Source organism: Bubalus kerabau, chromosome 11 (assembly GCF_029407905.1).
Source record: "Bubalus kerabau isolate K-KA32 ecotype Philippines breed swamp buffalo chromosome 11, PCC_UOA_SB_1v2, whole genome shotgun sequence".
Taxonomy (NCBI): domain Eukaryota; kingdom Metazoa; phylum Chordata; class Mammalia; order Artiodactyla; family Bovidae; genus Bubalus; species Bubalus kerabau.
In genome coordinates this window covers 13,368,851-13,392,776 of record NC_073634.1, presented here as the reverse complement: position 1 = coordinate 13,392,776, position 23,926 = coordinate 13,368,851, and the positions used below count along the sequence as shown (strand labels likewise).

The following is a 23,926-nucleotide window of genomic DNA, read 5'->3' as shown; positions in this document are numbered from 1 at the left end:
TTCAGGATGGAGGGCTGAGCATGCCAGGGCAGCCACTGTGCCCCTGCCAACTCTATGTCCTCGGGCACCAGGCAGGGAGAAGCTCTAGGGGACTGGAGGAGAGGTCGGTGGTAGGCATGTCCTGGAGAACAAGGTTTTGAAACCACAGTGCTCTGGGATAGCCCATGTAGCACATGTGTACCCAGGAGCAGAGAGGAGTGAAAACAGGGCCTGTGGTCCCAGTAAGGAGGCGGGGTGGTAGTACCCCAGCAACGGACCATGAGAGCGTTCTGGCTGGGTGATGGTCTGGACATGGGCCTGTCTAACCAGAGTCCTGCTGACCCCACTGCCTAAACCCAGGGGACTCTAGTCCAGCTCTGCCAAGTCACTGCACATAGCCATGCTGTCTGAATCCATCTCTGCCCACTGGGAACTCACTGGAACTCAGGGCCAATGTGGAGTGGTAAAAAAAAAAGATGCACCTAAAGAAACCCACTGTTGTACAAAACTGCTGTCCCTGCAACAAGCCAACTGCTGCTACAAACACTGAGAAGCAGCATCCTACAACCTGTTAGGAGAACTGGACGCTGGTGCCTGGTGTTGGGCTCCAGTCCCTCAGTAAAAGGCAGCTCTGCTTGGGGAACGTAGTGGATAGTATTCTTGTCACCACTTAGGCAGTAAAAAAATAGGTTGTGAAAAACTTTCACTAGTCAGTGCTTTCTTGTCACGGCTCAACTGTCTGCCCATGACCTTAGTAAAGTGGGGTTCTTCTCTAAATAATATTCCCAGGTACTCATTCCTAAGTCAGTCCCAAATTAAGGGCTCTAGAGTCAGACTGTCTGGATCAAATCATGGCCATGCCACCTTTCAGCTGCGTGAACTTGGGCATGTTATTTAACTCTTTTATGTTCTCATCTGTAGAGGGAAGATGACACAGTACCCTCATGATGCACAGGAAATGGCCCGCACGGTGTCGTGCATGCAATATGTGGACCTCAAATGTTGGTTGATGTTGTTATTGTTGTTTTATTATTTTGGCCACCAAAAGGCCATCCAGACACCGACCTCATTGACTTGAGGGAATGCTTTTGTTTTGCCTTCTCCAAAACTTGGGGCTGCCTTGAACCCCTGGAAGTCACCTGAGCTCTTGAGAAGTTGGTACCAAATTTCAGATGCCCTTTCTCACCTTCCTTTCCACTCTTGGGGGGCAGAGGCAAGGGGACCTTGAGACCTTCTGCCCCTGAGGTGTGCATGTTTGGAATTGAGGGCAGCCTCCTGTGTGCTTCCCTCAGGGGCATAGTCATGGGGCTCCCGGGCTGTTTGCGGGCTTCTGACCTTATCAATACGTGAACCGTGAACTTCCAGATGTTCAAGCTGGCTTTAGAAAAGGCAGAGGAACCAGAGATCAAATTGCCACCATCTGCTGGATCATGGAAAAAGCAAGAGAGTTCCAGAAAAACATCTATTTCTGCTTTATTGACTATGCCAAAGCCTTTGACTGTGCGGATCACAATAAACTGTGGAAAATTCTGAAAGAGATGGGAATATCAGACCACCTGATCTGCCTCTTGAGAAACCTGTATGCAGGTCAGGAAACAACAGTTAGAACTGGACATGGAACAACAGACTGGTTCCAAATAGGAAAAGGAGTACGTCAAGGCTGTGTTTTGTCACCCTGCTTATTTAACTTCTATGCAGAGTACATCATGAGAAACGCTGGGCTGGAAGAAACACAAGCTGGAATCAAGATTGCCGGGAGAAATATGAATAACCTCAGATATGCAGATGACACCACCCTTATGGCAGAAAGTGAAGAGGAACTAAAAAGCCTCTTGATGAAAGTGAAAGAGGAGACTGAAAAGTTGGCTTAAAGCTCAACATTCAGAAAATGAAGATCATGGCATCTGGTCCCATCACTTCATGGGAAATAGATGGGGAAACAGTGTCAGACTTTATTTTTTGGGCTCCAAAATCACTGCAGATGGTGACTGCAGCCATGAAATTAAAAGACGCTTACTCCTTGGAAGGCAAGTTATGACCAACCTAGATAGCATATTCAAAAGCAGAGACATTACTTTGCCAACCAAGGTCCATCTAGTCAAGGCTATGGTTTTTCCAGTGGTCATGTATGGATGTGAGAGTTGGACTGTGAAGAAGGCTGAGCGCCAAAGAATTGATGCTTTTGAACTGTGGTGTTGGAGAAGACTCTTGAGAGTCCCTTGGACTGCAAGGAGATCCAACTAGTCCATTCTAAGGGAAATCAGTCCTGGGTGTTCCTTGGAAGGAATGATGCTAAAGCTGAAACTCCAGTACTTTGGCCACCTCATGCGAAGAGTTGACTCATTGGAAAAGACTCTGATGCTGGGAGGGATTGAGGGCAGAAGGAGAAGGGGACGACAGAGGATGAGATGGCTGGATGGCATCACTGACTCAATGGACGTGAGTTTGAGTGAACTCCAGGAGTTGGTGATGGACAGGGAGGCCTGGCATGCTGCGATTCATGGGGTCGCAAAGAGTCGGACACAACTGAGCGACTGAACTGAATTGACCTTATCAAGGTTTCAGCCAAGCTGGTGAGAAACAAGAATTGACTTTATCCTGCACCAGCCATGGAGAAGATACACCATTGCGCAGTCCAGCTGATTCACTATAATTAATGTCTCCATAGGGAGGCCCTACTGCTTCTCTACCCACCCAAGTCCCTGCTTCATCATTCAAAGTGCTTGAGGATGGGTCATGGAGGAGGCAAACTCTGTGTGGCAGTCTCTTCAATAAATCCCCAGTTCAAGGGCAGCAGACACCTCATCTGATCACCTTTCTCTGTCTCCAGGGGACAGACCAAGTGATGGATTGTCAGTCACTATGGCTGCCCAGAGCCCCACCTGTGTCCTTCCTGGGGACCCCACTTTTTCAAGGGACTAGAGTTTTGCCCATAGGGTTCCCTACCCCTAAAACCAAAGACTTCTTCCCGCCCTGGCCCTCCGCTGCAGCCAAGGGCAGGAGTTTCCTACCTGGTCGGTATTTGGAGTGAGAGAAATATCGTTCATGCTTCTGCTCTGGGCGTGACCTAGGAGAAAAGGAAAAGGAGGTCCATCAGGGGAGACGGGTGCTCACAGATCCCTTTCTCTTGGTCTCTACACAGGCTTGTCCCATCTTCACAACCAAAGCAAACTCCCCCATTATCCTGCAGCCCCTCTCAGCTAGCATCCTCTCTCTTTCCTTCCTTTCAATGGCAGCTTTCTTAGAAGAGTTGCTGGACCCCAGGTTCTACTGCTTCCTTCTCACTCCTCATTATGCTACTCCCTGGTCCCAGCCCGCTGCCCTGCCTTCTTAGAGACTAAGATATCTGCTCTGCACAGGCCCTGCAGGTGGGGATGGACACGGACACCCTACTGGGTGAGGAGCCAGGCGTCACCAAGCTTCGACTCTGTTGGAGAGAAAAGAGCAGTTTCACGTCTGTCTGCCATGACCCATGCAAGTCTTTAAAGAGGGCTGGGCATTTGGGCTGGCAGAGGGGAGGTAGGTGGGGCTCCCCATGGCTGACAGTTCCTTGCTGCATGAAGGCAGGAGAAGGCCAGCTCTCATTTCCCACCAGCAGCCAAATCCAGCGAGCCCCCTCAGGCTTTCTATGGTCTCTGGAGTCCCTAGACTGCCAGACTCTGCTTTCCTTTATTTCCATCCAGGATCCTCTCAGGCTAGGCTTTTCTCAGGGCCTTGCTTTGGATTCAAACCCTTCAGAGCCCTGACCCCCTCTTCCTTGGTCAATCCCATCCACTTCCGTTTCTTCCCCATCCACATTTGTGCCGGGGGTGCCCAGGTTATGTCTCCAGCCCAGATCTCTCCCTTAAGTTCCAGATTTCTCTGAGCAGCCCCGCCTGGCACCTCAGACTCCACACACTTGGAAACAAAACTCATTGTCTTCCATCAAATCACTCCCTCTATAGACCCTACATCACCCAATGCCCTATCCCATGTGTCCATGGGCAATCAGAGCAGGCCTTGGAGCCAGCTTCAACTCCCCTCTCTTCCTCTTTTCCCACTTCCCATCATTCGCTGAATTCCACCAGCGTCCTTCTCTTTCCATTCTCGCTCTCACTGCCTGCTCTCACACGGCCCCCATCTCTTGCTCCCAGTCATTAAGTCCCTTCTAGCTTATTTCTGATCATGATACGTGCCCTCATCAGACTTCTCAGGAGAACTCATTACCCTCAGAATAAAGGCCAGGACCTTTTGTAAGACACATAGGCCCCCTTCGATTTGGACCCTCTTTCCTTTATATCCTACACCCCTGGTGAACGGAATCACTATATTTCCCCGAATATGCGGTGCCCTTCATAGCGCCTTCCCTTCACCTGCTGTTTCCTTTGTTCTAAAGACCATGCTCCTGGAACACTTCTATTTATTCTCCAAGACTCAGGCAAGCGTCTCTTCCTCTCTGAGCCTTCCCAGGTGCCGTCTTGTGGTGGGGGGTGTGTGTGCACACAAACCTGTAACCACTTATTCATGCCTTTTACCCAGGTTCCCACCATGGCAACATTGGCACAGGGCGACTTCGTACACAGAGAATAAATGAGCAGAAGGCTCATGCCAAAGCCATTCACAGCCTCTACTGCCAGCACTGCTCTGCGGAACAACCAAGACCAGGGAGGCTAAGCACATCCTGGGGTCACTGAGAACAGACAGAAAAGACCGCGGCACAGCCCAGGTGCCGCTGTGGTCACATCACCACTGCGGTCCTGAAGCATTCCCCTGGCCTGGTCAGCGGCGCAGCCCTGGCCTGTGCTTGTTCATATCTTGTCATTTTAGTGAAAGTGCTTAAAGGAAAATACTCCTTTGCACTGCTTTTTATTTTCACTTCCCAAATTCCCTCTTTTTTTTTTTTTTTTGCCTCATGGTTCACCCATCTGTCCATCCCTGACAAACTGCCTGGCAAAGTCCGGTCTGTGGCCGTGCCCCCCCAGGCCCCCATGGGGGCTGCAGCTCCACCAGTGTTTCACTTCGGGGGCCAAGACTGTCAGGCAGGATGAGAACATTCTCTGCCTGTCCTGGAGGAAAAGCTGGGCTACAAGACAGATCTAGCCTGCTTTAAATTCTGTTTCTAGGAAGACTTCTCACCAAAAACGGGATTAATGATTAGTTTGGTGAAAACAAAGCCATAGACCAAGTTAAGGATGCCCAGCACATGGGACTGGGTATTGATTATGACAGGACTTGATTTAGAGTTGCATTTTTTGGAAAAATCATTTAGAAAATTTTGGTAGTAAGTTAGACTATGAGGGCAGGCCAGGGTTTGGCGTGAATGTTAGATTTCTTCTGACGCCTGAGAATTCTAGACAGACCCTGGTCTTTACCTCCTCTGCTATGAAAGCGTGAAAATTGACTTCCGAGTGCACCCAGCCAGAACAAAGGGGCTGCACCGAGCGGAGAAAGAAGAAACTCACACAGACGGCCGTAATTCGCACTTTGCCGCACCCTCAGGTCCTCAGTGGAGTGGTGTAGGCTCGGGCCGGCCTTGGGGCTCCGGGCTGGGCTTCGACCTGGGAGGCACAGAAGGGATTTAACTCCAGCAGACTTGCTGCAGTGATGCACATCAGCACGGTCCTCGTTTACAATCACTTCATCTGAATAAAGCTAGGCTACAAGGCAGATCTCTTCCCCTTCGAGGAAGAAAGGATGGTTTGGTTGTTTTGGATTTTGTTCTTATTTTTTTTCAGAATCTTTTGAAGCAAGTGGATGGTGTGAATGTGATTAGAGAAAATATCTGTACTGTTGAAAGTGGGATAGCTACACAATTGATGAAATAGGCATCAGGTGCTGTGGATGACATAGGTTCATGCCTGATTCCACAACATGCTGATCATTTGACCCGAGGCAAGTATCTTAACCTCTCCTTGCCTCAGCCTCCCACTCTGGGGATGATGAGAACAATAGCTGGTCACGGCCTCTTGTGAGGATGAAGTGAGTTTACACTTGGGGAGCACTCATGCCTGGAGCAGGGTAAGTGCTGCGTATGTATCTGCTGCAGGCTAAACGTTTTCCATTTTAAAAGAATTGATCTACAGAGATTCCTCAAGTCTCTTCAGCTAGCAGCATTATCAATTTTGTACTGATTCCTGCGCTTATCTGACAGGTCCCGCGAGGCCAGAGTCTGGGCATCTCGACTCTGGGATATCAAGGGTGGAGGGTTGGAGATTTGAGATGCATGCAAAGAACAAGCGTTACGGCCCAACTCACTGCTGGTGGAGGAGACCGCCTTTCCAATGTCAGCCAAGGAGCGGTGGATGGGCTTTGTGGTTTGGTGGCGGTGTTTCCTCAGGAGGACGTAGCTGACCCTCTCGCGGAGCTCTGGACGAAGGAGGCCATCCTCAATTTGCTTCTCAATAACATCATCTAAGTGGGAAACAAACACGCCTTGTCCACGGGGGACAGAATGACCAGGGGTGTGGGGGTCTTCAGCTTCACCTGTTACTTGTGGGATTAAAAGTGAACTAAAGGAGGCACGGAATGTAGAAATAGTCCCAACCTTTGCCACAAACTGAAAATTTGGACCAGTCATGAACCTTCAGGCTCCTTATATGTAAAAGTGTGTGTGCATCTCTGTGGAAGTTCTTGCATGTGTGTGCATGGGGGTGCATGGTATGTGCATGTGGGCGCATGTGTGCAGATGTGGTTCATGTGAGTGCATTGTGGGTGCATGTGTGCATGCATGTATGGGTATAGGATTCTCTGCTCTATCAATAATATTGTGGAAAGTAGATGAAATTGTAACCATGAAAGACCCTAAGAAGCACAAGGTACTATGCCAAGTGGTTTTAGTCCCAGTGTGAATTCTTTTTAGAAAAGTATTTGGGGCAGCATACTTCTGGTAAAACTGAATGTGCTAAAACAAAATTCACAAGGAGTTTTAGGGACAGTAAGGCAAGCTACTCCCTTCCTTTGTCACTCCATCAAACGAGAGCTAATTTCCTGAAGATGAGTGATGATCCATTTACCCTGATAAGAGACAGGTTGCCATGGCAACAGGTGTCTCCACCTAGGCTCAGAAGCGCTCTCCATTTCGTTCCATTGCTGAATGGCATTTCAGAGGCTGGTCTTGCCCTCTCTATAGGCATCTGAGACTAGGAGTAACTGTGACGCTGCTTTGGGAGCATCAGACCCAAAACCTGGTCTCTGCAGAATTAGGCAGGCATCAGAGGTGGGCATGCCACATAGACCAAGGGTGGGCAAGAGACGGGGCAGGGGAAGGGGGATGCTGCCCTGGTTTGCGGGGGCCACAGCAGTCCTTGCCTCACCTATGATCTGTGGTAAGGAGCCACCGTCCAAATCCAGCAGCACGGTTCCCGTCTGCAGGCAGGTGCGGAGCTCAAAGAGGCTGTGCAAGGACAGCGTGGACACGTGGGGCTTGCTCCAGCGTTCGCCTCCTTCCTCTACCTTTTCTTCAAACTTTATCCACCTGGAGAGGTAAGGATGGGGCTCAGCATGGCCTTTGCCCTCAGGAGGAGCCCCCAGCTGGGCCTCTTCAGGAGAGGGATGCTGGCTTGCAGGTCATGCTCTGCACATTGTGGGGGCATTGGCCCTCTACTCATAGGCAGAGGGTCTCCTGGGGACTCATCCCTCACTCCTCTTGATGGGGCCATGCTCAGGGCATGCTGAGGGCAAAGTGGCAGCAGAGAATGACCATAAATGGGTGTGAAGACTATTCTTTTTTTCCTTTTATTTATTTTCTAATTGGAGGATAATTGCGTTATTGGATATGTTGCAAAAGTGGATTGGCAATGGTGGCAAAACTCTGCACATTTACTAAAAATCATTTAATTAATACACTTAAAACAAGGGAACTTTATGGTATCCTACAATAATAGAGCTCTTTAAAAAACAAACATCCACTGGATCCCAGTTACCTGTCTACTGGTCACATGTGTGTCAGTGCCTGCCTTATGAGGGTATGGTTTGCTGGGAGAGGCGATCATTTCCCCACAGTTCTACTGTAGGGCCTGAGGTTTCCATGAATCACACTCAGATTTTGGTTCTGAAAGTTCAGGGTAAAATCCAAATGTAATTTATGGGAGGAAAGAAATTAAACCAAAGGTGTAAGAATTTGTCCTTTCTAGAAGCCTTGGGATCATAGGCTGAGGGGGAGGGCCATGTGGGAAGGCCTTGGGCCGCTGGCAGAAGCAGCGCTGGTCTGTAACTCCTCTGCAGAGGGCAGCACTGGACAGCCTGTAGAGCCGCAGGGAGGCAAAGACTCCTGGCCGGAGACCTGCTTGCTCAGTTTTATTAAATATCGACCTCAAATTACTGAGTAGCTTCAAACTATTCCAGTCAAAATCCTATGGGAATATTTTTGGGCTGTGACTAACTCTAAAGTTCCTCTGAAAAAGAGGATAGTTGGGGAATGTCAGAGAACAGTTAGGAAAAGTCTAAAAAAGAAGACTGGGGATGGGACATGCCTTTAGCAGATATAAAAACTTACTGAAAACCTTGAGTAATTAAAGCATTATAATTCCAGCCCAGATATAGACAAAGGGATCTAGAAAACAACAGGCCAGAAATAGACCTGAGCCCCCATGGGGGTCTGCGTTTTGATGGAGGACTTGTTTAAAAGTCCACTAGGGACTACCCTGGTGGTCCAGTGGTTAATAGTACTCCTTCCAATGCAGGGGACAGGGTTCAATCCCTGGTCAGGGAATTCAGATCCCATGTGCCAATGGGCAACTAAACCCATGGCCCACAACCACGCACTGCGTTTAGAGAAGCCGGTGTAAAATGAAGAGGCCACGTGTTGCAATGAAGACCCAGCACAGCCAAGAAATAAATAAATACAGTGATAAAAATTAAAAGATGACCAACCTAAGTATAAAAAAATGAAGTCCCTACTTCTCACCAAACACTACTAAATTGTATATGGATTAAAGGCTAAACAAAAAATTAATCTATAATGGAATATTGTTAAGCCTTTAAAATAAAAGGAAATCTTGACACATGCTGCAACATGGATGAAACTTGAAGACATTATGCTAAGCGAAATAAGGCAGTCACAAAAGGACAGATATTGTAAGATTCCACTTATATGAGGGGCATAGAGTAGTCAAATTCATAGAGACAGGTGGTTGCTAGGGGCTGAGGAGAGGGGGGTGGAGGAATTGCTGTTTAAGGGCAATAGAGTTTCAGTTTTGCCGGAGGAAGGCATTCAGGAGATGGATGGTAGTGATGGTTCTGTAACAATGTGAATGTACTTAATGTCACTGAACTGTACACTTTAAGATGGCTCAGATGGTAAAGTCTATGTTATATCTATTTTGCCCCACAATTAAATAAATAACAATGTGAAAATCTATAAACACAAATACAAATATACTAGAAGAGAATATAGAGGAATATTATATTCTTATTATAACATTATATAATATATTATAATACATATTCTATAATATAATATATATTATAATTCCTATTATAATATTATATTCTTATATCCTTGGTTGGGGAGAAAGACTTCCTAAACAGTATGTAAAACCATAAAGGAAAAGAAATGGGCACTTTGGTATACAAAAATATACTAAAACCTGTGCATAACACAGTAAGACATAAATGAAGTTCAAAGAAATGCAATATACTCAGAAAATATTTGCCGCAAACAGGACATCGATGGATTTTTTTTCTGGCTGCAGCACATGGCATGTGGGATCTAGTTCCCTGACCGGGGATCGAACCCACACCCCTGCATTGGAAGTGCAAGTCTAACCACTGAACTGGCAGGGAAATCCATGAAGCTTCTTCACAACAATAGGAAAAACTCAAATCACCCAACTGAAAAGTGAACAATTCTGAAAAGAAATGAAGATGGCCAATAAACTTCTGAAAATATGTTCAACTTTCCTACTAATCAGGAACACTTAAAGAATGTTGTTGTGGGCTTCCCAGGTGGCCCAGTGGTAAGGAATCCATCTGCCAATGCAGGAGATACATGTTTGATCCCTGATCCCAGAAGATTCCACACACCGAGGAGCAACTAGCCTGCGTGCCATAGCTGTTGAGCCTGTGCTCTAGAGCCCAGGAACTACAGCTACTGAGCTCACCTACTGCAACTGCTGAAGCATGCAGGCCCCTAAGCCCATGCTCAGCCAGGGAAGGCACTGCAATGACAAGCCCATGCCTCACAGCTAGAGAGTAGCCCCCACTCACCGCCCCTAGAGAAAAGTCTGCACAGTATCAAAGACCCAGCACAACCCCACATGAATAAATTTAAAATGAATGTTGTTGCAAATGAAACAGCATCCTTTGCTTCTCATATTGGCAGAAATTTAAAAGATTGACAACTTCCTGTGTTGGTGGAAACATGGGGAGGTGGACACTCAAATACTGTATGTATGTACATAGTACGTGTGTATATATATAGTGTGCATATTTATATAGTGTGTGTTTGTATATATATATATCATTTATGTATATATATATAGTGCAGCCACACAGCCTTCTTGAGGTGAGGAATTGGGGAGCCTCTTTTGTCTTTCAACCCAGTAGTTCCAATTCTAGGAAGTTATCACAGGAGTATCATTGCACATCTGCACACAGTAATGTGGATACTAGGAGACGCTCACTTCAGCTTTGTCATTAGGGTGAAGAATTGGAAACCACCAGCGTTCAGTAAGGACTTTGTCATATCAGTTCCATATGTCCATGCCACGGAATACCCCTCAGAGATAAAAAGTATGAGGATGAACTATGTGTACTGATGGGATGGACAATATCATCCCATTTTATAACAAGAAGAAAAACACATACAGGTGTGCCTGGGGGTCTTTACACACGTGTCTGAGCAAATCCGGCAGTAGTTTTGGATGGATGCCTATCAGATGGTTAAATGATTACTTCTGAAGGGAGGTATGAGGTTGTTGGGGGCAAGATTTAAGACATTTTCACTCTACCGTGTTAATTAGTATCGTAAAAGTGCAGCCTACGGAGCAAGACAACCAGTTTGAATCCCAGCTTTACATTCACCAGCTATGGACTTTTCTTCCCTGGTGGCTCAGATGGTAAAGCATCCGCCTGAAAGGCAGGAGACCTGGGTTCGCTCCTTAGGTGGCGAAGATCCCCTGAAAAAGGGAGTGGCTGCTCACTCCAGTATTCTTGCCTGACGAGTTTCATGGACAGAGGAGCCTGGTGGGCTACAGTCCATGATGTTGCAAAGAGTCAGACACAACTGAGTGACTAACACTTTCACTTTCAGTATAGTGAGAGTGCAGCCTGTGGAACAAGACAACCAGGTTTTGAATCCCAGCTTCACATTTACTAGCTATGGAGTTTGAACATGTTACTCAATCTCTTACCACCTTTGTTTTCTTCAGGAATAATAATTTACCACTACTACTACTAAGTCACTTCAGTCGTGTCCAACTCTGTGCGACCCCATAGACGGCAGCCCACCAGGCTCCTCCGTCCCTGGGATTCTCCATGCAAGAACACTGGAGTGGGTTGCCATTTCCTTCTCCAATGCATGAAACTGAAAAGTGAAAGTGAAGTCGTTCAGTCATGTCTGACTCTTAGTGACCCCATGGACTGCAGCCCACCAGGCTCCTCCGTCCATGGGATTTTCCAGGCAAGAGTACTGGAGTGGGGTGCCATTGCCTTCTCCAAGGAATAATAATGAGTGAGTAAGTGAAGTCGCTCAGTTGTGTCCCACTCTTTGCAACCCCATGGACTGTAGCCTACCAGGCTCCTCCCTCCATGGGATTCTCCAGGCAAGAGTACTGGAGTGGGTTGCCATTTCCTTCTCCAGGGGATCTTCCCGACCAAGGGATCGAACCCAGGTCTCCCGCATTCCAGGCAGACGCTTTAACCTCTGAGCCACCAGGGAAGCCCTAAGGAATAATAATAGTTTATAGCAATTAGAGAAGTGCCTGGCACATAATGCACATTCTGTTACTGTTAGCTTTGTAAATGTAAAAAGAAAGAACATTGCTTTTGTAAACTTAGAGACAATAAGCAAATAAGAAAGTAAAGGCATTCAAGGCTCTCCCAACCAGATGACATTATGATTGATATTATGATGACCTACATATTAGATCTCTGTGTACACGAATATATACATGCACACACACATTTTATATTGATTACGGTATAAGGACATGGAATCCAATGGATATCCTTTCACATCTATGAAATGAAATGAAAGTTTCTCAGTCATCTCCGACTCTTTGCAACCCCATGGACTGTAACCTCACAGGCTCCTCTATCCATGGAATTGTCCAGGCAAGAATACTGGAGTGGGTTAACATGCTTTTCTCCCACCCAGGGATCAAACCCTGGTCTCCCACATTGCAAGCAGATTCTTTACCACCTAAGCCACCAGGGAAGCCCGTGTGCAGCGCTAAAGAACCGTATTACCTGTTAGACATTTTATCTCTGTAAATATTCATATCATTTTAAAGGCTCTTTAGCATGCCATTGTATGAGCAGACCAAAATTTATGTGAATAATCCTAATTTGGTAGACATGTATATGATTTATAATGACTCTGTATTGTAAATAAGGTTGGTTTGAATATCCTTGGCCCTTGTCTGCACATTTTTACGTGTATGATATACATTGTCAAACTGTTCTCCAGAAAGCCATGCCGATTCTTATTTCCTCTAGCATACAGGAGACTTCATGTTTCTCTGAAGTCTGTCAAACTCTAATATTGTCATTCCTTTTCAACTTTGTTCATTTAGTAATTGAAAAATTATATCATATTTGCATTCTTTTGACTACATGTGAGGTTAAATATCTTTTCCTTTGTCAGATTTCCTCTTCACACAGTTGTGTGAATACTTTGCTGTATTAATGTGTAACATCCTGATTCAATACATTCACTTGAGAACAGTTAACTGGGAGCCTGGAAGGACCTTGGGGGCTTAGAGGGACACAGGATGAAGAGGATTTTTTTTCTAATACACATGGGTTTATTGACTGTTTAAGCTGGCTTAAACTCAAGACAAAAAATTAAGATCATGGCATCCAGTCCTGTCACTTCATGGCAAATAGATGGGGAAACAATGGAAACAGTGACAGATTTTATTTTCTTGGGCTCTGAAATCACTGCAGATGGTGACTACAGCCATGAAATTAAAAGATTCTTGATTCTTGGAAGAAAAGCTATGACAAACCTGGATAGCATACTAAAAAGCAGAGACATTACTTTGCCAACAAAGGTCCATACAGTCAAAGCTATAGTTTTTCCAGTAGTCATGTATGGATGTGAGAGTTGGACTATAAAGAAAGCTGAATGCCAAATAATTGATGCTTTTGAGCTGTGATGTTGGAGAAGACTCTTGAGAGTCCATTGGACAGCAAGGAGATCCAATATTCACTGGAAGGACTGATGCTGAAGCTGAAACGCCAATACTTTGGCCACCTGAAAAGAATTGACTGATTGGAAAAGACCCTGATGCTGGGAAAGATTGAAGGCAGGAGGAGAAGGGGATGACAGAGGATGAGATGGTTGGATGGCATCACTGACTCAATGGACATGAGTTTGAGCAATCTCCGGGAGTTGGTGATGGACAGGGAAGCCTAATGTGCTGCAGTCCATGGGGTCGCAAAGAGTCGGACATGACTGAGCAACTGAACTGAACTAATACGCTGTGTGCTTTGCTCTGTTTAGTCACTCAGTTGTGTCTGACTCTTTGAGACCCCATGGACTGTAGCCTGCCAGGCTCCTCTGTCCATGCTGATTCTCCAGGCAAGAATGCTGGGGTGGATTGCCATGCCCTCCTCCAGGGGATCTTCCCAACCCAGGGATCAAACCCAGGTCTCTGCATTGCAGGTGGATTCTTTACTGTCTGAGCCACCAGGGGAGATATATATATATATACACACACACACATACACATATATGTGTATGTATATATATATGTATATGTATATAAACTTTTCATATTCTTTTCCATTATAGTTTATTATAGGACATTGAATAAAGTTCCCTGTGCTATTAACAGGACCTTGTTGTTTATCCACTGTATATATGATAGATTGCAACTACTATTTCAAACTCTAAAGAATGGGAAAGTTTGATTAGAGGAGTCCTGGGAGGTGAAGGCCAAAAACTTGGGGCTGGAGCAGAGACTCAGGGACTTACCTTGGAGACTCACAAAGGTATAGCAGACATCTTTAATTGGGAAATATGTTTGGGAGAACATTATTTAAATTATGCTAGATCCAAGTCTCTATGATATCCCTCCAAAGTTTTTCTAAAATTTGTATTAACATAAGGGTTTGCAAGGAAGAAATCAAAGGACAGGTCCAAATGTTCTGGTCAGGAGATGGCTACTCTTCTCCCTGAGAGTCTTTCTCCTGTTTAATCACTCAAATTGCCCATTTTTATCTCAAAAATTACCTTCATTAAAAAAAAGCGCTATATGCAGACAAGGTCTCAACCAACCTGAGTATAGTCTGCAGAAAAACAAAGTTATCTGTTTCCAGGTTCAAGGCAATGCCAGAACTAGACTCCTGCTACCAGCATCCCTTCAGAACTTGATTTTTCAAAAAGTCCAGGATACTCAACAGCTTCACTATGGATATGTCTTTAGTTGTCCTTGCAACTATTTTGGGAATCCAGATATTGAAATAGTAAGCCCAAGACCTAACTTGATTTTGTATTTTTAATGACTACAGCTAGAAATTAAGCTCCCTTTCACCTTAGAACATAGAAACATGGAGAGAACCCAAGGTCTGTAGCTTGGTTTTCAACTTTGACTGTTTATTAGAATTGCCTAAAGATTTTTTTTCTTGGAAAAACTCAATTAGTCTTTGCCCTGCTTCATTCGGTATTCCAAGGCCAAATTTGCCTGTTACTCCGGGTGTTTCTTGACTTCCTACTTTTGCATTCCAGTCCCCTATAATGAAAAGGACATCTTTTGTGGGTGTTAGTTCTAAAAGGTCTTGGAGGTCTTCATAGAACCATTCAACTTCAGCTTCTTCAGCGTTACTGTTTGGGGCATAGACTTGGATTACTGTGATAATTGAATGGTTTGCCTTGGAAACGAACAGAGATCATTCTGTCGTTTTTGAGATTGCATCCAAGTACTGCATTTCGGACTCTTTTGTTGACCATGATGGCTACCCCATTTCTTCTAAGGGACTCCTGCCTGTGGTAGTAGATATAATGGTCATCTGTGTTAAATTCACCCATTCCAGTCCATTTTAGTTCGCTGATTCCTAGAATATCGACGTTCACTCTTGCCATCTCCTGTTTGACCGCTTCCAATTTGCCTTGATTTGTGGACCTGACATTCCAGGTTCCTATGCAATATTGCTCTTTACAGCATCAGATCTTGCTTCTATCACCAGTCACATCCACAGCTGGGTATTGTTTTTGCTTTGGCTCCATCCCTTCATTCTTTCTGGAATTATTTCTCCACTGATCTCCAGTAGCACATTGGGCACCTACTGACCTGGGGAGTTCCTCTTTCAGTATTCTATCATTTTGCCTTTTCATACTGTTCATGGGGTCCTCAAGACAAGAATACTGAAGTGGTTTGCCATTCCCTTCTCCAGTGGACCACATTCTGTCAGACAAACACCCTCTTCCAACAACACAAGAGAAGACTTTACACATAGATATCACCAGATGGTCAACACCGAAATCAGATTGATTATATTCTTTGCAGCCAAAGATGGAGAAGCTCTAAACAGTCAACAAAAACAAGACCAGGAGCTGACTGTGGTTCAGATCATGAACTCCTTATTGCCAAATTCAGACTTAAATTGAAGAAAGTAGGGAAAACCACTAGACCATTCAGGTATGACCTAAATCAAATCCCTTATGATTATACAGTGGAAGTGAGAAATAGATTTAAGGGCCTAGATCTGATAGATAGAGTGCCTGATGAACTATGGACAGAGGTTCATGACATTGTACAAGAGACAGGGATTAAGACCATCCCCATGGAAAAGAAATGCAAAAAGCAAATTGGCTGTCTGAGGAGGCCTTACAAATAGCTGTTGAAAGAAGAGAAGCGAAAAGCAAAGGAGAAAAGGGAAGATATAAGCATCTGAATGCAGAGTTTCAAAGAATAGCAAGGAGAGATAAGAAAGCCTTCCTCAGCAATCAATGCAAAGAAATAGAGGAAAACAACAGAATGGGAAAGACTAGAGATCTTTTCAAGAAAATTAGAGATACCAAGGGAACTTTTCATGCAAAGATGGGCTCGATAAAGGACAGAAATGGTATGGACCTAACAGAAGCAGAAGATATTAAGAAGAGGTGGCGGGAATACACAGAAGAACTGTACAAAAAAGATCTTCATGACCCTGATAATCACGATGGTGTGATCACTCACCTAGAGCCAGATATCCTGGAATGTGAAGTCAAGTGGGCCTTAGGAAACATCACTACGAACAAAGCTAGTGGAGGTGATGTTATTCCAGTTGAGCTATTTCAAATCCTGAAAGATGATGCTGTGAAAGTGCTGTACTCAATATGTCAGCAAATTTGGAAAACTCAGCAGTGGCCACAGGACTGGAAAACATCGGTTTTCATTCCAATCCCTAAGAAAGGCAATGCCAAAGAATGCTCAAACTACTGCACAATTGCACTCATCTCACACACTAGTAAAGTAATGCTCAAAATTCTCCGAGCCAGGCTTCAGCAATATGTGAACCGTGAACTTCCAGATGTTCAAGCTGGTTTTAGAAAAGGCAGAGGAACCAGGCATCAAATTGCCAACATCATGGAAAAAGGAAGAGTTCCAGAAAAACATCTATTTCTGCTTTATTGACTATGCCAAAGCCTTTGACTGTGTGGCTCACAATAAACTGTGGAAAATTCTTCAAGAGATGGGAATACCAGACCACCTGACCTGCCTCTTGAGAAACCTGTATGCAGGTCAGGAACCAACAGTTAGAACTGGACATGGAACAACAGACTGGTTCCAAATAGGAAAAGGAGTACGTCAAGGCTGTATATTGACACCCTGCTTATTTAACTTCTATGCAGAGTACATCACGAGAAAAGCTGGGCTGGAAGAAGCACAGGCTAGAATCAAGATTGCCAGGAGAAATATCAATAACCTCAGATATGCAGATGACACTACTCTTGTGGCAGAAAGTGAAGAGGAACTAAAAAGCCTCTTGACGAAAGTGAAAGTGGAGAGTGAAAAAGTTGGCTTAAAGCTCAGCGTTCAGAAAATGAAGATCATGGCATCTGGTCCCATCACTTCATGGCAAATAGATGGGGAAACAGTGGAAACAGTGTCAGACTTTATTTTTCTGGGCTCCAAAATCACTGCAGATGGTGACTGCAGCCATGAAATTAAAAGACGCTTACTCTTTGGAAGGAAAGTTATGACCAACCTAGATAGCATATTGAAAAGCAGAGACATTACTTTGCCAACAAAGGTTCGTCTAGTCAAGGCTATGGTTTTTCCTGTGGTCATGTATGGATGTGAGAGTTGGACTGTGAAGAAGGCTGAGCGCCGAAGAATTGATGCTTGTGAACTGTGGTGTTGGAGAAGACTCTTGAGAGTCCCTTGGACTGCAAGGAGATCCAACCAGCTCATTCTGAAGGAGATCAGCTCTGGGATTTGTTTGGAAGGTATGATGCTAAAGCTGAAACTCCAGTACTTTGGCCACCTAATGCGAAGAGTTGACTCATTGGAAAAAACTCTGATGCTGGGAGGGATTGGGGGCAGGAGGAGAAGGGGACGCCAGAGGATGAGATGGCTGGATGGCATCACTGACTCGATGGACGAGAGTTTGAGTGAACTCCAGGAGTTGGTGATGGACAGGGAGGCCTGGCATGCTGCAATTCATGCGGTCGCAAAGAGTCGGACACGACTGAGCTACTGAACTGATCTGAACTGAAAGAGATTTTTAAAAATACTGCTGCCTGAATGCACACCACGAGCAGGATAGCCTGGCCATAGAAGCTCCTAGGTTATTTGTGTCCTGTGTGTGCCTCTACCCTACAGTCATATAGAACTGTGTGGCTCAGGGATAGTTGGACTTGCCTGAGGTCCCAGTGCTGGTAAACAGCTCTGTGCACTTGGGTCCCATTCTTTTTGTATAAGCGGTGATGTGGCCTCTTCCCTTAGAATGGTCTGAGAACACCAGTTGAAGAGGTGGAGTGGAAAGGCTCTTTTCCAACTTGGTCATTCTATACTTTCTTTTCTCTGATTTTTAAAGTAGAGTACATACCTCTACACTAGCATATCTCAAACTCTTATGAGCCACAAGTACCTTGGGGATCCTGTTAGAATGCAGGTTCTAATTCAGCAGGTCTGGGAAGGGGCCCAAATTCTGCATTTCTTTTTAAAAAGTTTTTTACTGAATTATAGTTGATTTACAATACAGCAAAGTGATTCTTTTTTAGATTATTTTCCACTGTAGGTTATTACAAGATATGGACTATAGTTCCCTGTGTTATATATTAGGTCCTTGTTTTTCTTTTTTACATACACTGGTGTGTGGAGAAGGCAATGGCAGCCCACTCCAGTACTCTTGCCTGGAAAATCCCATGGATGGAGGAGCCTGGTGGGCTGCAGTCCATGCGGTCGCTAAGAGTTGGACACGACTTCACTTTCACTTTCACTTTTCACTTTCCTGCATTGGAGAAGGAAATGGCAACCCACTCCAGTGTTCTTGCCTGGAGACTCCCAGGGACAGGGGAGCCTGGTGGGCTGCCGTCTTTGGGGTCTCACAGAGTCGGACACGACTGAAGTGACTTAGCAGCAGCAGCAGCAGCAGTGTGTATCTGTTAATCCCAAAGTTCTAATTTATCCCCTACCCCCACCCACTTTCCCCTTTGGTAACCATGCTTGTTTTCTATGTTTGTGAGTCTATTTTTGGTTTGTAAATAAGTTCATTTGTATAATTCTTTTAGATTCCACATATAAGTGATATCATATGCTATTTGTCATTCTCTGTCTGACTTCACTTAGTATGATAATCTCTAGGTCCATCCATGTTGCTGCAAATGGCATTATTTCATTCTTTTTTATGACTGAGTAATATTCTACACTTTAAGAACCGCTATCCTAGGATGATGATTCTTAAACTTAGTTGCATATAAATATACCTCAGATGGGCCTTCCCAGGTGGTCCAGTTGTTAAGAATCTGCCTTCCATTGCACAGAAGGTGGGTTTGACCCGTGGTTAGGGAACTAAGACCTCATATGCCATGAGGCAACTAAGTCAGCATGCTGCAACAAAAGATCTCGCAAGCTGCAATTAAGACCTGAGGTGGTAAACAAACAAACAAACAAAACCCCTCAGATACTCTTTGTGGGCTGCACTGGGGCTTTGTTGCTGCACGTGGGCTTTTTATTTAGTTGCTGCAAACAGGGGCTACTCTTTGTTTCAATGCACAGGCTTCTCATAGTGGAGCACAGGATCTAGACGGGCGGGCTCCAGTAGTTGCAGCAGGCTGGCTCCGCGGGCTCTGGAGTGCAGGCTCAGTAGTTGTGACACAACTTAGTTGCTCTGAGGCATATGGAATCTTCCCGAACCAGGGATTGAACCCATGTCTCCTGCATTGAGAAGTGGATTCCTATCCACTGCGCCACCTTAGAAGTCCCTTCGAATACTTTTAACACATTAGTGACTAGAGACATTTTAACGCCACAGGCGTTAAGTTTCTGCAAAAACTCCTTCGGTCAATAATGTGTTAAAATCTTGATGTCCAGGTCTTATCCTAGACCAGTTTACCTCAGAATATATGGGTCAGATACAGGCAACTCTGCTACAGATTTTTCCAAGTAAAGTTCCTGACTTCTGGGGCCCAGAGGCTAAAATGACATTTAATTTTTAGTCTATCGTCTCTGCTAATTGTTTCAGTGTATACCTGCCTCTCCAAATAGACATCAGGCTTTTTGAGGATAGGGACCATCATTTCTTCTCTGGTGTCCCTTCTGGTCTCCTACCGAGAGTAGCTCCATTAAATGCTTGCTCCTTCCTTTTTGAGGTAGTGAGGCCTCAATGATTACTCTGGGTGAAGTCTGGCTATGAGGAAATGACTGGGAAAAAGAGATCTCAACAATCATGGGGTTTAACTGTGGTTTTTTTTTTTTTAAAGAAACTTTTGGCTGTGCCAAGTGGCATGTGGGATCTTAGTTCTTCTACCAGGGACTGAACCCACACCTCCTGCATTGGAAGCGTGGAGTCCTAACCACTGGACCACCAGAGAAGTGCCCCCCACCTTTTTAAAAAGATTTTTTTTTTAAAGATTTTTCAAAATGATCTAAGCAATGATCATCAGAGTCTAGTAACACCACAAACATCCACACAAAGGTCAACTGGGCAGGAGCTGCCTTCTGATGGAAGCAAACACTACTACCCATGAAACAGTCTTGTGGAAAAGTCAGTTAGGGAATCAAATAAGTCTGAACTCAACTGCACTTTCAGGAAAAACAGGGCCAGAGAAACATGGAAAACTCAACTGCAAGGATGCAGTTAACAAAATCCAGTATTTAGAAAACCATATAGGACAAACAATGCAGTTTCTTTAGAAATAATGACTACTGGGGAGGAGCCAAGATGGCGGAGGAGTAGGACGGGGAGAACACTTTCTCCCCCACAAATTCATCAAAAGAGCATTTAAACGTCGAGTAAATTCCACAAAACAACTTCTGAATGCCGGCAGAGGACATCAGGCACCCAGAAAAGCAACCCAACTTTTCAAAAGGAGGTAGGAAAAAATATAAAAGACAAAAAAAGAGACAAAAGAGGGAGGGACGGAGTTCCGTCCTGGGAAGGGAGTCTTAAAAAGAGAGAAGTTTCCAAACACCAGGAAGCCTTCTCACTGCCGAATCTGTGCCGAGCTTTGGAAGCACAGAGGGCAACATAAAAGGGAGAAAAAATAAATAAATAAACAATTAAAAATCGCAGATTGTGAGCCCTACGGTAACTCCCCCAGCGGAGAAGCAGCGCAGACGCCTGCACACGGCATTAGCAAGCAGGGGCTGGGCAGGGAAGCGCGGCGTGGGCTGTGTCCCTTAGAGTAAGAATCGGCCCGAATGTCCTGAGCGCTATCTGAGCGAAATAATTAGGGCTAGCAAACCAGACTGTGGGATATCTATCTATGTCGGACCAAGGAACTAGCCAAAAATGAACTGAACCCACAATACTCACAACAAAACCAGAGAAAGACCTAGATATATTTTTACTATTTTTACGATCAATCTTTCTTTCTTTTTTTTCTTTTTTTTTAATTAAAAAAATTTTTTTAAGTCCTCTATTGTCCTTTAATTTTCACTTTTATAACTATTACTTTGCAAAAAAAAAAAAAAGACCCTATTTTTTTTTCTCTTCTTCAGCAAACTTCATATATATATTTTATAATTTTTTGACCGTGTTTTGTTTTGTTTTGTTTTTTCTTTTTCTTCTTTTCTTTAACATTGTATTTTTGAAATTCCAAACTCTACTCTAGATTTTTAATTTTAGCCTTTTGGTATATGTTATCAATTTTGTACCTATAGTTTTTTTCATAATTTCTGTGATTCTTTTCCCCTCTGTTTCTTTCTCTTCTTCTTTTGTATAACATCGTATATCTGCAATTCCAAACTCTACTCAAGATTTTTAATTTATGCTTTTTGGTATTTGATATCAATTTTGTACCTGTATTTTCTTTATAATTTTTGCGACTTTGTTTTTGTTGGTTTATTTGTTTTCTCTCTTTATTTTTCTTCTTCTTTTTTTTAACATTGTATTTTCGAAATTCCAAACTCTACTCTAGATTTTTAACTTTTGCTTTTTGGTATTAGTTATCAATTTTGTACCTGTAGTTTCTTTATAATTTTCGTGACCTTGTTTGTTTTTCTTTGTTCGTTTTTTCTCTCTTTCTTTTCCTTCTTCTTTTCTTTAACATCATATTTTTGAAATTCCAAACTCTACTCTAGATTTTTAATTTTTGCTTTTTGGTATTAGTTATCAATTTTGTACCTGTAGTTTCTTTATAATTTTCGCAACCTTGTTTGTTTTTCTTTGTTCGTTTTTTCTCTCTTTCTTTTCCTTCTTCTTTTCATTAACATCGCATTTTTGAAATTCCAAACTCTACTCTAGTTTTTAATTTTTGCTTTTATGTATTTGTTACCAATTTTGTACCTTTAAGAACCCAATCTTCAGGACCCATTTTTCACTAGGGAACGAGATTACTGGCTTGACTGCTCTCTCTCCCCTTGGACTCTCTGTTTTCTCCACCAGGTCGCCTGTATCTCCTCCCTAACCCCTCTCTACTCTACCCAACTCTGTGAATTTCTGTGTGTTCCAGATGGTGGAGAACACTTAGGGAGCTGATTACTGGCTGGATCTGTCTCCCTCCTTTTCATTTCCCCCTTTTATCCTTCTGGCCACCTCTGTCTCCTGCCTCCTTCTTCTCTCCTCTGTATAACTCCATGAACATCTCTGAGCGGTCCAGTTGTGGAGTGCACATAAGGAAGTGACTACTGGCTAGCCCACTCTCTCCACTATTGATTCCACCTCATCTCATTTGGGTCACCTCTAACTCCCTCCTCCCACTTCTCTTCTCCATGTAACGCTGTGAACCTCTCTGAGTGACCCTCACAGTAGAGAAACTTTTCATCTTTAACGTAGATGTTTTATCAATGGTGCTGTATAGAAGGAGAAGTTTTGAAACTACTGTAAAAATAAGACCAATAACTGGAAGTAGGAGGCTTAAGTCCAAACCCTGACTCCAGGGAACTCCTGACTCCAAGGAACATTAATTGACAGGAGCTCATCAAACGCCTCCATACCGACACTGAAACCAAGCACCACACAAGGGCCAACAAGTTCCAGGGCAAGACATACCAAGCAAATTCTCCAGCAACAAAGGAACACAGCCCTGAGCTTCAAGATACAGGCTGCCCAAAGTCACCCCAAAACCATAGACATCTCACAACTCATTACTGGACATTTCATTACACTCCAGAGAGAAGAAATACAGCTCCATCCACCAGAACATCGACACAAGCTTCCCTAATCAGGAAACCTTGACAAGCCACCTGTACAAACCCACAGGTGGGTTGTGAGTGAGGAAACGCCACAATAAAGAGAACTCCACAAACTGCCAGAATACAGAAAGGACACCCCAAACTCAGCAATTTAAACAAGATGAAGAGACAGAGGAATAGCCAGCAGATAAAGGAACAGGATAAATGCCCACCAAACCAAACAAAAGAGGAAGAGATAGGGAATCTACCTGATAAAGAATTCCAAATAATGATAGTGCAATTGATCCAAAATCTTGAAATTAAAATGGAATCACAGATAAATAGCCTGGAGGCAAGGATTGAGAAGATGCAAGAAAGGTTTAACAAGGACTTAGAAGAAATAAAAAAGAGTCAATATATAATGAATAATGCAATAAGTGAAATTAAAAACACTCTGGAGGCAACAAATAGTAGAATAACAGAGGCAGAAGATAGGATTAGTGAATTAGAAGATAGAATGGTAGAAATAAATGAATCAGAGAGGATAAAAGAAAAACGAATTAAAAGAAATGAGGACAATCTCAGAGACCTCCAGGACAATATTAAACGCTACAACATTCGAATCATAGGGGTCCCAGAAGAAGAAGACAAAATGAAAGACCATGAGAAAATACTTGAGGAGATAATAGTTGAAAACTTCCCTAAAATGGGGAAGGAAATAATCACCCAAGTCCAAGAAACCCAGAGAGTCCCAAACAGGATAAACCCAAGGCGAAACACCCCAAGACACATATTAATCAAATTAACAAAGATCAAACACAAAGAACAAATATTAAAAGCAGCAAGGGAAAAACAACAAATAACACACAAGGGAATACCCATAAGGATAACAGCTGATCTTTCAATAGAAACTCTTCAAGCCAGGAGGGAATGGCAAGACATACTTAAAATGATGAAAGAAAATAACCTACAGCCCAGATTATTGTACCCAGCAAGGATCTCATTCAAGTATGAAGGAGAAATCAAAAGCTTTTCAGACA

The 23,926-nt window shown here is 44.0% G+C and overlaps 1 protein-coding gene across 1 annotated transcript in view; it reads right to left on the bottom strand.

Moving 5' to 3' along the window:
- The window catches only part of SLC4A5 (solute carrier family 4 member 5), a 118,027-nt gene that overhangs the window by 33,125 nt on the left and 60,976 nt on the right, over positions 1–23,926 (bottom strand). Inside the window, exons 5-8 of the mRNA XM_055539584.1 lie at positions 7,272–7,432; positions 6,217–6,369; positions 5,421–5,516; positions 2,991–3,046 (exon numbers count right to left, since the gene is read on the bottom strand). Coding sequence (XP_055395559.1) covers positions 2,991–3,046; positions 5,421–5,516; positions 6,217–6,369; positions 7,272–7,432 — 466 coding nt within the window. The remainder of the gene's footprint in view (positions 1–2,990; positions 3,047–5,420; positions 5,517–6,216; positions 6,370–7,271; positions 7,433–23,926) is intronic.